Source organism: Nelusetta ayraudi, unplaced genomic scaffold, assembly GCF_046127955.1.
Source record: "Nelusetta ayraudi isolate G7.1 ecotype Tasmania unplaced genomic scaffold, CSIRO-AGI_Nayr_v1 ptg000007l, whole genome shotgun sequence".
NCBI classification, from domain to species: domain Eukaryota; kingdom Metazoa; phylum Chordata; class Actinopteri; order Tetraodontiformes; family Monacanthidae; genus Nelusetta; species Nelusetta ayraudi.
Window position 1 is genome coordinate 4973246 of NW_027466057.1, and position 14436 is coordinate 4987681.

At 45.0% G+C, this 14436-nt stretch overlaps 2 protein-coding genes across 3 annotated transcripts; one reads left to right on the plus strand and one right to left on the minus strand.

The window, feature by feature from the left end:
• The first annotated feature begins 2481 nt into the window (after positions 1–2481).
• LOC142883266 (uncharacterized) lies at positions 2482–7422 on the plus strand. Of its 2 annotated transcripts, XM_076017999.1 has the most exons (7): positions 2482–2827; positions 5095–5250; positions 5335–5415; positions 5679–5960; positions 6943–7065; positions 7147–7174; positions 7262–7422. In XM_076017999.1, exons 2-7 carry the CDS (start codon positions 5205–5207, stop codon positions 7386–7388), a joined length of 687 nt encoding a protein of 228 aa, XP_075874114.1. In that variant the 5' UTR covers positions 2482–2827; positions 5095–5204; the 3' UTR covers positions 7389–7422. The 2 variants fall into 2 exon arrangements, with proteins under 2 accessions (XP_075874114.1, XP_075874115.1); XM_076018000.1 differs by lacking the exon at positions 2482–2827 and having other exon boundaries at positions 4033–5250.
• Positions 7423–8657: 1235 nt separating this feature from the next.
• On the minus strand, positions 8658–11298 carry ptafr (platelet-activating factor receptor). Its single transcript, XM_076018001.1, has 2 exons — positions 11163–11298; positions 8658–10653 (listed from the first exon to the last, which is right to left on the minus strand). Exon 2 carries the CDS (start codon positions 10649–10651, stop codon positions 9479–9481), a length of 1173 nt encoding a protein of 390 aa, XP_075874116.1. The 5' UTR covers positions 10652–10653; positions 11163–11298; the 3' UTR covers positions 8658–9478.
• Positions 11299–14436: the final 3138 nt, after the last annotated feature.

Genomic DNA, 14436 nt, shown 5'->3' on the forward strand with positions numbered 1-14436 from the left:
ATAAAACTGCCACTGCTGCACAATCAGCAAATCTCCTTAGCAGCAACTAGATCACTTCGTCTCCTTGGTCGTTTTCCAGGCTTTTGACGACAGTTGACTGCGGTCACTTCCGGCCAAGAGAAAAAAAAGCCGCTGGTCAAGGGGCCACTGCGCGGTCCTCGAACGTGACGGATGAGATTTCACAGTTGCAATCTGCTGCGCGAGGTTAGCAACAGCAGCCGGGGAGGTTTGGAGCACATCATCCACCTGCACTTAGCAATGAGAACAAAACATTACAGGTCCATCTGTGGCGAATCAAAAACAGACTACCATAATCCCGATGTCAGTGCTCAGCGTGCTTAACATTTCCCCTAACACACACACACACACACACACACACACACACACACATATTCAGATGGACCATCTGGTGCCGGTCCTGCCCCATGTTATAACCTCCCTCTGTCCCATGCTGGATTACCCCTCCCCCACCCCTACCCCCCCTCAATATTTACATCTTGCAAATCCAGCAGGCAGCCTCTGATAGGGGCCATCTGTAATCTGAAGGTTATATTTGTAGCTGGTGTGCGAATGCGTGTGCATGCATGCGTGCGTGTGTGCGTGTGTGTGTGTGTGTCCCTCTCTTGTGTGTATTGGCATGTGATTTGTTCCCACTCAGCGCGGGGACGGTATCGGCGTCCGCGACATCTGTTCAACACGGCGGCCTACGCAGCGCAAGTGAGATCATCATCTGCACCGGGTGGCCGTGCAGGGATGATGAAGCACCGTGTGGCATACGCATATTGCGTGCACTGAACATGTGCGTCTGCGTGTATGCGCAGACGCGCACAAAAGCGTGCATGCATGGATGTAAACATGCTGGAGCAAATGCATGTCAAAAAGAAGTTGTTGTTTTTTTGCTTTTTGGTGCATTACTGCATTTCTGTTTAGGGTTTTTACTTGTATCTAATTTTCCTCCATTTACAGTTGCGTCAGTAGGCATTTTTTTTTTATGTTTGTTATGAAGGCGCTTACCAAGTTAACCATGAAAACAATCAAATGGAGTCTGGATCTGTCTGGATTGCAACAGACCTTTGTTGCACACATTTGTGTGTGTTTTCCTGCACGTGGGCACACATCACACAGTCGGCCGCATCTGCGTGTGGTCAAACACGATGGAATCATCTCTCTTACACCCCGGGGGAGACATCACGGCGGCGGTAGGACGTGGAATACTAGAGTTAGAATGGTCCAGTGATGACATCAACCCCAGAGTGGGATCCTCACGGACGGGGAGAGACAAAAAGGCTGAAACGAATTTGCGGCTCACCCGATGGGGGGTCTAGTGAGGAGGCGGGGGTTTGGGGGTAGATGTGGCGAAGATGAAGTGATGATCATCTCCGTTCTCGGCTAAAATGAAATATGACAGCGTGGGGAGCTTGGTGCCATTTTCAGCCTGGCACAGGAAGCACCCATCTGGAGTGGAGTGCTGTCTGTCCTCTGCTCCGCCGCCGTGTTGCTCGGTGTTGTAATGGCTCTTGTCACTGCTGTTGCCGCCCTCGGCGCTCGGCTATTACTTCTGAAGCATCACGCAGGTCAGCAGAGGCAGACTGGTGAGGAGAGAGACGTGGCGGCTTAAGACGCTGCGCCGCACTGGTTCGTAAAAAAGAAGACGGCGAAGAAGAAGAAGAAGAAGAAGAAGAAGAAGAAGAAGTGAGCGGATGATCATTTGAAGCGGAGGGGTGACGGGAAGCGGAGGCAGTTGAGTGAGAGTCTGCAGGAGGGGAGGCAGCGAGACACATGCTGGCTTCTGCCCCGCGTGACTGTCACATCCCACCACCGCCGCCGCAGAAGCAGAAGGAAGCCACTCGTCATCGCTGTGACAACCGGCGCGCAACCATGAGGAGGGCGGGAACGTATCCATCACAAAACGATGCAGGGACGAGCGGGCGCCCTCGTCTGTCTGCCCGCGCCTCTTTCATTTGGGTCATTAAGAACAGCCGTCTCCGAGAGGAAATCCGAGTCCGATGCCTCCTCCTCTTCACGACACGCCGATGTGTTTTCCTCACGGCGAAGTGACTGACGGGTGCAAAACAGCAACTCGGGCGTCGACCATTAGAACCGCTGCGGAAATTAAATGTACTTTGAGAAATTCTTCAAGCGTTGACCAGAGTGGCCCACTGGGCCAATGGCTACCTCTAAAACTGAGGCTGATGTAAATATGGAAGCGCCGCTCAATATGCCTGCTTTAATTTGTCGATCTGCTCCATTGATTTCTCCTCAGCTAACAGGAACATGATCTGTAGGCATTCGTTTCAAGCGGCCAGGCTGATGGTCGGACCCGCCACTGTAATAAATAAATAAATAAATAAATAAATAAATGAATAAATAGGGCTGAGAAAGCGGGTTAGTGTGCAACTACCGGCTTTGACAAGTAGGCCTGGAAAGCCCCACTTACGGTACAGTGGTTGCCGAGCTCCCCCTAGTGGTTGACTGTTGTAAATGCTCAGTTAAACCTGTCAAAGTGGCGTTTGCAGTCAGTGGCTACTGTTTTGTCTGTCTCTCTGTCTGCAGACAGTGATCCTCAAGGAAGACTGCTGGAGTCTGTCTCTTGGACCTTGCACTTTATTATCTGCTGTGCTATGTGCTGCACTACAGTTGTTTTGTTTTCATGGTTGTTGTAGGGCAGTGGTTAGCGCTGTTGCCTCACAGCGAGAAGGCCGTGGGTTTGATCCCCGGCCTGGAGCCTTTCTGTGTGGAGTTTCCATGTTCTCCCTGTGTCCGCGTGGCTTCTCTCTGGCCATGCACATGCATGTGAGGCCAATTAGCAACTCTAAGTGGACTACAGGTGAGTAAGCAGGTATAGCAAATGGATGGATGGCTGTTGTATGTTTTATGATATCGATGCAGCAACGTGAATTGCCAGGAGAGAGCATCGCGGACTCACGAAGCGCCAGCTGGCGCTTCAGTTCCTTTTTTCATCACTCAGCGCTGCCGGATGATTACCATGCATTGCATTTTACCATATTTATCTAAACTCAGTAATTTGATCAACACATTCACTGAGTTCCCCTCTGCGCCTTTGAGAGAGGAGCAATTATTCTCAACCTGCTGACAACGAAAGCTGAATCAAAAGTGCACATTAGTGATGATATATTTGATACATCCATACTTTGTTTATTTATGCGTTACTGTGCATGCTGCATGTAAATTAGCATTGCCACCTTTAGTATGTATACATGTTGAATAATGATATATTTCAAAGCACAACCTCCCTTTATTTATTAGTTTTAACTTATGCTATTCACCCCGCAAAACTCTGATATCGCACACTTTTCTTTTCATGCAGACTTCATTTCAAACACTCGAGCTTCACTTTCCGTGAGTTTTTGCACCCCATTAATCCACTCGTCACATATCAGCTGCAGTCTGAGGCCTTGAGCATCAATGCAGTCAGAGTTAATGCAGCTCCTCAACCGGCCGTGTCATGAAATGTGAGTGTAGCTCAGCTGCATATGTCCAGATTTTATGTAAAAACGAATGATACAACATTGCCCGACATGTATGAAGGAACGTTGAAGTCACACCATGGTTCTGGCAGGGACACCGTGCCAGTGCAAACCAACAGGCATGACTGCAGCCAGTGGTAGAGGCAGACTAATGAATGACTAATGAATAATAGAAGAATAATGAAGAGTAATGACTGGGGGAAAAGACACACACACACACACACACACACACACACACACACACTCACACCTCACAAACTCACACACACAGATAATTATACAGCATTGTCATCTATCTTCCTCCCAGTGAGGGAGGAAGATAAGATCCTCTATCGCCTCTGGTGTACACAACTTTATTAAGAGGAAGTCACATGAGGTGTGTGGAGAAATACTGACAACCACACTATTCTTTTGGTGAAAAAAACATTGCATTAGCGTTTGGGAAATTGGCCAAAAATGGAGCAATGTCTACATTTATCATTGCACTTAGACGTTAAATATATTTTTTGGCGGGCACTAGCCTTTGTTTTCAGTGTCCCTGCAAATATTAGTGAAACCCTTTGCATTCCCTGTCTCCAAGTTACACTGTTGAGACAGAAAAACAAGAAGGTTTCCTTGGTTTGCTTGTAATTTATTTCCATATCTGATTTCCAACGAAACCATCTGGCATTACACTTGCTTCATCTCAGTAAGGCATCCATGCGTCATACAATAACCCTACGCTGTTGTCCCACAGCAATTGTAGGCATATCTGTGGCCTTATTTTGGCAACAGGCCGATATTGCAAGAGGAGCCACTTCCTCTATTTAAAGAAAAAAAACAACTGCTTGGCTGAATGCAGACAATGAAGTACAGTTAAATTGAGGGGAAGGTAGCAACGTTCGCTTGAATTCAAGGCTTTTGATTCGTATGGAACATTAGGGATGTCGTAATGGTGTAAATGAAGTGGCCATGACTCAAATCTCCTGCTATTGTGGAAAAAAGGTACAGAAAAACAATTATGATTAAATTTGAATAATTAAAAAATATATTCAGCAATATACATCATATCACTGGAGGACAAGTTGCTGGTATCCGGACCTGCTCTGGCAGGAGGTGATAGAGTTTGCCTCAAGTGAGAGGTCTGGTGTCAAACTGTCCAACAGCAGAAAGCCTGGCTGTCATCACAGCCTGAGCCCGAGGGCGACCACTGTCGCAGATATGAAATGTTCAAACCCAAGTGTGCTGAGAGTGTGATAGACTTACCCGCCAGCTGCAAGAAAAAAAAAACTATTAGAAGTTCTGCAGAGTTTGGTTAACTGCTGTTAACCTGCAGGTCATGAAGTGAAAGGTGGATTTTAGACGCCACTTACTGAGGGCTTTCTAGAGTTTAGAACTGTGTTTATCTTGTAATTGTTCAATTGGAAACTGAGGGGAGAGTGTTGTTGCCTTTTTCAAGCTAATTTACCTTTTTTCCTGCGAATTACCATCAGGAAGAAGTGTAGTGTGCAAAACCCATTATTCTGCTTGACCTCAAAATAATCTTATTTGTCTATTAATTGTTTCAGTTGAATATTTATTGAGCGTTAAAGGGAATTCCAAACTTCCTCTTTGCTCCTTTTTCCAGCTCGATACTTCCTCCTTTATTACCTGAGATTTGGAGATGTTACTTGATCCACTCCTGCAGCTGAAGTGAAAGTGAGCCTGGCTTGTACCGTGGGTTTATCCTGAAACAAGATGCCCCTTCACTGTTTGATCCTGTTGTTTCTGAGACAGACCACAGGTAAGAATGGGGTGCTTAACACGGCAACACATTCAGGAGTATTGGATTTAAACATCAATGTTTTTTTTCTTGTTTGATTGGCAGTGGAATCCTGGAGTTCATTGGCACCGGCAACTGCAATGGCTGCTGATATTACTGCTACTCCTGCTACCACGAGTCCAGAAGGTAATTGTAAACATGAACTATTGCCCCAGTGTTGCACTGACATTTTTAGATTTATCAGTGATTTTTGATATATATGGTTTTACACACCACCTTAGGAAAATCTCCCATGCAGGATAGTCCAACAGGTGCTGGGCTTTCTATCTAACAATCAGACAGAAACAACAGAACTATTCTGATCCTACACCTGAAAACAGATCATCGCCATCAGTTTCGAAATTTTGGCCTCGGCCCCGTCCTCAACCCATCACCCTCTTTGTCTCCAGGGATGCTGCGTCTTCTGCAGCTGGAAGCCGTGCCGGACTACCCAGTTGCAGCAGGTCAAAGAGTCGACCTTCACTGCCCGTCTTTCAACACGACGTTCTCTGTCACTTGGTCCTGGCAACGGCTGCAAAATGAAACCTGGACAGTGGTGGCGAGCGGACAGGACCTGACCCTGACCAAGCCGGAGCAGAGCGGGCGTTATCGCTGCCTCGCCCGGTGGGGGTTGTCCCAGGAGAGGGAGAGCACCCAGCACGCAGTCCTCATCGTCTCCATGCCAGCACGAGGTCGGTATTGTTCTGTGTTGATAAGCTTGTTGCATGTGAACATCCACCTCGGCAAGTCCCAGCAGCACCTCCACAATCCTGGGGGCAGAAGAACACTAATAGAAAATGATGGCTGGGTGGATGTATGGGATATAATAACATACAAAACATCTTGCAGTCGCATGAGCGTGTTTCTCAAGAGAAAGAAAAAGATAATGGACAGAGGGGAACAGCTGCGGTATGATGCGAAACAAGTCCACAAGCCCACAGAGTTGGAGAGCTGTCTCTTTAAGTGTTGAGGCGAGGATGAGTAGGCCCAGGCCCCTACTATATGCCTCCTTAAAGGGGCAATGTGATTCTTTTTATTTCACCACTGGATGTCGTAGTTGTGGTCTGCGTGTACGCAGCAACAAACGGGCTCCCTGCAGGCCCTCAAAAGCCTCCAGAACCTCAACTGAGCCAACAAGGAAATAAAAGATATTTTGTGGAAAACGTCAAACAATGAGGAACAAACCCGAGACCACAAGTTAGAGGATTTTCTCCCCTGGTGTTTCCTCAGTATAGTTTTCCAGTAAATTTGTGTCATAATTACGGCCAATGGTTCCAAAGGGAGGTGAGGAAGACGGGATTCACGCCTAACATTAATATGACTGTGCGGCCAGCCCAGGAAGAGCACAGGGAGCGGCAGGACCGAACACACAGAGGCTGCTGGACTGCATTCATTCGCAAGTGTGGCGCATAGAAACCGATGAATGTTGTCAATGTTGAGAAGAACCATAAAAGCAAAGATTGTGTGTCACGTAACAGTAACAAAACTTTTTCAAAGATATTTATTTAGACAACTGAGTAATAGACAATATTTCACACTGTCTGCAAAATAACGAAAATCTTATAATTTAGAGTTTGATTTTTTTATAACTGTATCTGACGTGGTAGAGAGAAAAAAATAATTACATTGCTGATATGTTTTACTATTCTTTGCCACTGCCCTGCTCCTGAACAGCCGATGAGGCACTGGGAATAGCTGCCCTCGTCTTCTCCCTCCTGGCCTTCATCTTCAGCCTGGCTACTCCTCTGTGGCTGTGTCTTCAAAAACGAGGTTTCTCGCTGAACACTGTGCTTAAAGGTAGGGGAAACATGCTAATGTGTAATGGGTTTAAAGCCAATCTTCAACTAATTATTTTTGTTATTTTTTCTTCTCTTACAGATTTTCCCAGGGCCCAAAGTTCCCCAGAGTGAGTCCAACTGAAAACCAGATGTATTTGCTTTTTCAGAATAAGATGAGTTTTTAACAGTCTGATATCTTTTCTCTGAACACCAAGGGGAGATTTGCCAAAGAGAGACTGCGAAGGAGACGTCTACATGAATTACGAAGACAGCAATCCCGCCTACTCAGATCTGGACCCCAGCAATTTGTCTGTGGACAATGTGTACTCGAGTCTCTCCTGAGCATCGTCACTGGCCACCCTGCATGTGCAACTCCATGTCACTGGCCACCCTGCATGTGCAACTCCATGTCAGAACTCAAAACTGCATTCTGCGTGCTAGATCATAATTTATTCAACACAAGGTCTGTAAATTAAAGGATTTTTTTCTACTTTTGCTCACCTTTTGCTGAATTTCAAAAACACACAGTTGCCAAAGTCATCTTTAACAGCTAGAAGCCCCAAATTTGACGTGGCTGTGTCTTGAGGCATCCCGATGAACCTGCAAGTGGCCCCATGTCTCTAGGACTAAGTTGACTTTTGACCCCATAGACTTGCATGGCATTAGGGTTAGCGATAAGGCTGGAATTAAGGTTAGGGTTACTGCTGGAATTAGGGTTAGGGTTAGGGTTACTGCTGGAATTAGGGTTAGAGTTTCGGGGTTCCTCATGGGCTAGAAGCCCCAAATTTGACGTGGCTGTTTCTTGAGGGATCCTGATGAACCTGCAAGTGGCCCCATGTCTCTAGGACAAAGTTGACTTTACTTTTAGTTGACCCCATAGCCTTGCATGGCATTATGGTTAGCGATAAGGCTGGAATTAGGGCTAGGGTTAGGGTTACTGCTCACTTTTCTCTTCATTTATGAAATCATATCAAAACAACTTTAGCAAATCACTCTTTGTGACATCAAATCCTGAACATTAATTTTTAAACAAGAATACTCCTTTCACTATTCTGCTGTGAAAATAACTTTTTTTGGGCAAACCACTTTTGTAACATCCACCATCCTGGCCTCGCTGTGAAACAACACAGCTTTATGTTGTGCTCCCATCTCCTCACAAAGTGCAGAGAATAGCCCGCGCTTCCAGGGGTCTTGTTTTGATGATATTGACCACATCAACAACATCAGTCATGCGACAACATCACATTTTCTACCTGCCACACGGGATGACGTTGAGCGTTGCGTGCGCTGAGTCATAATATCGCGCCAGTCGCGGCGTAGATCACGTACTGATGCAAAGGTGTTTGATTACGTTCTATCAGCGCTGGAAAACTGTTCATTGTCCTCTGGCTTTTTCGCTCGCACATTAGAAAGGAAATAGACCAGACGCCATGTTCCGCCGTGGAAAAAGTTCCAACGTGAAAACATGAGTTCCCCCGGGCGCCCCGTCTCCCTCCCGGCCGGTGTTTCGCAACGCCCGCCCCCAGACGTGACTCTGCGCCCCCCAGGCGCACCACCCATTTTGAGAAACACTGGGTTACATGCATAAGACATAAAGATTTTAAACAAATGTCTTTTTTGTTTTTTATAATTTTATATATTGAGGTCTCAGCATGTTTTAAATCATGTTGCAAAAAAACAAAAAATTGAATGGTATTTGAAATAATACAGTTGGTTCTTTTAACATGAACATACATTGCATTCAATATAACTGGATTCCGTTCCTTCCTGGGACTCAAAAAAAGACTCAAGAAAAGAAATTCTAAGTTTAAATGTAAATTTAAATGTGACTGTGAACATGTTAACCAGCTAAATGCAGTAAATCTACCAAAGAAACACAGTTTAAGAACAGGAAATAAAATTGGAGCACCCCCCTCTTGTGCAACAAGTAAGCTGACAGTCAAACATAGTACAGATGCAGCAGATGTATGCATAATAAGTGTGAGCTTTGCTTTGTCACTATGAGTAATAGCTTTGTCTTCAGTAAATCAAACATATTTGTTGCCAGATGGGACCCGTAGCTGTGGCCTTATTACAAATAAAACTTGTCCTGGCAACGCAAAAGAGACAAAACCTGCAATGATTCGATTCATTTTCATTCCTGTGTGTGTGTGTGTGTTTGTGAAAGTGTCTGTGTGTACGTGCTGTATATAAGTTAAATATCATTTTTGCTCTTCTGTAATGTTCCACCGGTTTTATTTCAGAACACCTGTTCTAGGATTTGACCTTGTTTGGTGTTTTATCTGGTCTTTGTCATCCGAGCCTGAAGTCTTTTGTCTGGTCGCTTCCACTTGCAAAACTGCTTCACAGGGACAGAAGAATTGTTTGGGTGCAATTGTGCAGTGTAAAGACCGCGGCAGTCTGTATGTTGTCAACAACAGTTGATGTTGGAGTCAAGGCATTTCCACCTCCTGTTGCTCATAAATTCTTTGGCTGGGAGTTTTGCTGTCCATGGAGAGCTGTGAAGTGGCAGTGTGCGTGCACCTCTCTCCCTTCTGAAGCTTGTTGAGGTGGGCAATAACGAACCTCCTGAACTTCCTGGTGGCAAAGCAATACACTATAGGATCCAAAATGCAGTTGAAGCCCATGAAGAGCAGGGTGATCTGGTGAGCGTCGTTGAGCGCCTGCCGAGTGTCCTGCCCCCAGTTGGTGTTTCCCCAACCCTCTTCAATCTGCAGGACCGCCAGCGCCCAGGGGCCTTGGACGATATGGTGGGGCAGAAAACAAACGACAAACACACCCACCACTGCCAACAGCATCTGTAGCGCTCTCCGTTTGATCCCTTTGGGCTTTTTAGAGGGCAGTGACACGTTGGACTTTGTTGATATGTTTGTCCGGCATCTGATATCAGCCTGAGGAGGACTTTGCAAGAGCAGGGCGCGAGCAATGAGCAGATTACACACCACAACCAGAAAGAAGATGACGAAAAACAGTCCAATTATAGCGAAGTGGGTGGCGGCCACCGCTTTCTTCTGCGAGTCGGTTTGATTCTGGTAGCCCTCGAAGCAGCGCGTCACGCCGTTCTCGTCCGTGTTGGTCCCCGGAGACGTCAGGAACGGGATTGCCATCGACAGAGCCACCAGCCAGATGGCAACGCAGACAGCGATGCCGCGGCACCTGTGATCGGAGGAGGCCGCCCTCAGCGGTCGCACGATGGCCCAGTAGCGGTTGACGCTGATGGCTCCGAGGAAGAAGATGGTGCAGTAGGTGTTGATGAAGAACAAGGAGCCCGTGACGCGACACATGAAGTCTGTGTAGACCCAGCTGCCCCGACGACTGTAGTAGCCGATCCAGGGCGGAAGGGCGCACACAAAGAGGAGATCGCCGATGGTCAAGTTGACCATGTAGATGCGAATTTCGCCCATGGCCTTGGATGCACGGAGACAGTGCAAGATGTACAGGACGTAGATGTTCTCCACAAGGCCCAGGATGAAGAAAATGCCGTAGCCGATTGGGAAGAGGGTGTAACGAAAATCAGAGTCCAGGAAGGTTGTGTCATTACTGGCCAGAGAGCTCAGACTGGGGGTTCCTGTTGGAGCAACCTGGTCTGCAATTGAGTCCATCATCTCTGTCGGTTGGGTTGAGAAAGAAAAAAAAAAAAGGGAACCAACGTCAGTGTTCTGCAGTGTGAAAACACAAGCTTGTCTGCTTACATTTCAGGTCGCAGAAAGTTTTCTCAACATGTAATCTGCCAACAGGCTTTATTCCAAGAAAGTTGGTATAACACAATAACACAATCTGTACACAAACTGCACTGTAATGGCTTTTTTTCATACATTTCATTTGACATTTCTGTCAGAATGTCGTTTTACACAAGGAAATTTATAGTATCATATTCAATTGAAGGGATTAAAGTCTCACTTTATGTCAGTACACATGGCAAAATATGATTGACATAATACATATTCCAATATAAATCCTAAGTTGTTTTTTAAAGTAGCACTTTAGAAACTTTGCAGTGCTATCAAAACATTAGGTTGCGTTGACAGTTGCTGTTTGTATGATTTTTCCAAAATTGAGTGAGCTGACCTACATAAATAGAATATCCTAGTAAAAAGAATAAAACTGCCCACTTACCAGCTCCGGTGGTGTTTCTTAGGATGTGAACGCTTTAATATTTCCACCACACCAGCGAACCTACAGTAACAGATTGCTTCAGAGGTGGGAACTTCTTCAAGTGCTCTCAAGAAAAAAACCCTTATGGTGCAACATGCCTGTCCCCACCCACTTCTCACTGTGATGATTCGTGACTGTCGAAGAAGAAAAAGAAAAAAAGAAGTCTGCTTTAACATTACCTCACAGTTTTACTGTTTCTTTTCAATTCTCTGGCATAGTTTTTTTTTTTAAAGGTAAAATAGAAATAAAATGTAAAAAAAAAAAAAAAAAAAAAAAAAAGGCAAATCAATCACATGAAAAAGACAGGATATGGGTGGGTAAAAATGGGGTTCAATTTTAGGGCGAAAAACACTATAATAAAAAATAACCCTATAATAATAACCCAAATCAAAGAATCGCGTCTCAGCCCTGCACGAAAACTTTATCCCCTTTGAAATTGTTTAACGCAAGACCATCTTTCATTTGTCTGTTTCTTCTCATTTACACAATGAAATCAATTTCCTATACAGGCAGTCAGAACTCTGGTTAAACAAGCGTTCCACCCTCTAATTAAGTCGTGAATTTAGGTCTGGCTGATTAAAATGAGTTGTCTAGTCTCAATGCTTTTTTTTAAAGAAGGTTATCAACAACAGCACGCACTGTTCCCACAACTGTTCAAGATCAAAAGCAGGATGATCAACATAAAAACTAAGCAAATTGAATTGTCTTAATTTCTCAAATTAGATACAGTGTATCGAAATTGTTGACTTTGATCAAACTTAAAATACAAAATATGTATACAAATAAAAGTAAAAGAAAGAAAAAAAAAATCCGAGTGAAAACAGGCTTCAGAGTCCTGGGCAGCATTCCTCCATCTCAAGGCTCGCTTCCTTTCTGGAAAATACGTTATTGCACAATCAACCACTGGCGTTAACTGATCACATGAAGATAACACTGATAGGTGATTTCCCATCCAACTTTCCAGTGGTGAGGTACTCGTGTGAAATGTTGCCATATTAAAACAAGCAGGTTTCTTGGGTCTTTTCTTCCGCGTTGGACGGCGCAGGTGCGCAGTGAGGCTTTTTGTCCACTTGAGGGAGACATTGGCTAAGAAGAGCAAATGACACGAGTGGAGGGCTGATCAGGACCCAGGTGAGGCTCCATGCGTGGAACCTGCCTCCCTGTGAATGAGCTGCAGTTCAAAGCAGAACCAGCAGCCTTTTCGTCTGTGGTGGTGACCGTTTAATTCCAGCTCCCGTGTACAAGCACACAACACAGCACCAGCTCAGCTGGCTGGTGCCACAGTGTAATTCCTGGATTAAGGTTAACGAGCCTCCCCAACCTTATTGCTGTTATTATGGCTTGGCAGTGGTGAAACGAGAGCTTTTTGGTGGTTGTGCCCTGCATGACTGTCAGACGTACTTTGTCGGTGCCGGATACAGAGGCCCGCAGCTATAAAAGGTCTTTTTCACGAAAAACCGTCTCGCTCACATTCTGGGTGTGGATTTAAGAGATTCCACAGAAAGAGTCATTTGTCACGGAAACCAAAAGCAATTAAGGTTAAACTGTGTTCAAGTGCCATGCACAATTTAGGTTATATTCTGTTTGCACACTGTTTGCTGTTTGTACATTTGAGGTCTCAAGGCATATTTCAATTAGGCCTTTTAGTTTCAGAAAATGGTCCCGAATTAGCTTAATGTATCTACAAAGTAGTTTGATCGTTATCAGTTGAAAACTTTTCTTTTATTATCGATAAACATTATTAGTAAAATCACATTAATAAGTTCATACTGAAATGGTAAATGGTTTAAAAAAATATATAAATATATATATATCATCCTGTCATCTCAACTGTGTGTGTCTCGCCCAATTGCTTGACTATTCGCCTTGACATCTCTTTATGAAACATAATCAGACACACAGTCATGTCGATCAAGGGTGATTACTTGTGTTTTTTATTGCTTCTCTCCAAGGAGTGGCTGTGCTTCAATGGCCAGGTGTGCGGAATCACCAGGGGGGAGTGCTGCCCGCATTTTTCTTTTATTAGCTATCAACCAGGAAGACAAGTCAGCGTCATGCATTCCTTGGGAAAGGGTGGGAGCAGTCTGTCTGTCGCTCCTGCTGTCCCATTAACACTGTTCCCCCTTCATCCCACCTTTGTCCACTGCACTTTGCCAACAGCTGACGTAAAACACTGATGTAAGCTACGGGTAGGACAGAGGTAATGCATGAGGCCAAGGACCAATAAAAATTTTGTCTTGCATTTTGCCAGGCTGAGGGCTCTTGGCAGACAGCAGAGTGTGGGTCTCTCCCTGCACATTTACTGCATGCCAGAGGCTGAGGTTTGAGGAATGTCCCCCTGCAGTGAGTCGGAGAGGAACACATGAGGGTAAGGCAGACAGGTCAAAATAGATTTGTACCTTAGGATAACTTGACTAGACAGTAAGCGCTGATTATTATTATTATTATTATTATTATTATTATTATTATTATTATTATTATTATTATTATTTTTACCATTAAATTCCTTATAAAAGGATATGTGGCTGCGCACAACTGCATTGCCTTTAAAAGGGGTCACCTCCACCATGGCATGTCTCTCGAGCTGCCCCACATTTGGATCCATCAGGGTTACATCTGTTTAAATACTGGCCATAACCCATTCTGAGCTGACAGTGAATTAAGGGCATTAATCCTTATCCTTGCAATGAAAAAGACATTAACTAGGGGAGGGAGTGAGGGGGGGGAGAAAGCGTCAGAATGAGCCACACTGTGAGAATAAATCCTCCTACTCTAAACTAATTTTTGTTTCTTACGTGCTCATTTTAAGTTTGCAGTGAATATTGTCAGGTGACTTACTGCAGAGGATCCTTCCTCTGCGTACCACTTATAATTTTTTGTGGTCCGCGTAGGATTACCAGAGATTAGTCTGCAGCTGAAGCCGCCATGAATCGTTCACCATAAATACGATAAGTCATTCCAGTTTTCTTTGTGAGATACACTCAGTCATACCGGTTAACCTTACTGGAACAAACAAACGTTGTGTTTTCTTGGTGATGAAGGATGTTTGCAATTAGGAAGGATGTAGGGTTTGAACGCGGCTCTTCCTGGATCGGCTTGCCTTGTGTGTGCGCCAGTACTTTCTGAGATTATGCTAGCTTCGCCACATCCTTTATGCATTACATGCAGCCTGTGTCGTGCATTTGCGTGTACATCTGATGACGTATTCGAGCAAGTTCCAGTAACAACAAAAACC

Excerpts from the sequence above, each read along its gene's own strand:
- LOC142883266 (XM_076017999.1), top strand. The coding sequence starts at position 5,205 with ATGCCCCTTCACTGTTTGATCCTGTTGTTTCTGAGACAGACCACAG. Across the intron at positions 5,416-5,678 it reads TGCTACCACGAGTCCAGAAG|GGATGCTGCGTCTTCTGCAG; the intron begins GTAATTGTAAAC and ends CTTTGTCTCCAG. Across the intron at positions 7,066-7,146 it reads GCTGAACACTGTGCTTAAAG|ATTTTCCCAGGGCCCAAAGT; the intron begins GTAGGGGAAACA and ends CTTCTCTTACAG.
- ptafr (XM_076018001.1), bottom strand. The coding sequence starts at position 10,651 with ATGATGGACTCAATTGCAGACCAGGTTGCTCCAACAGGAACCCCCAGT.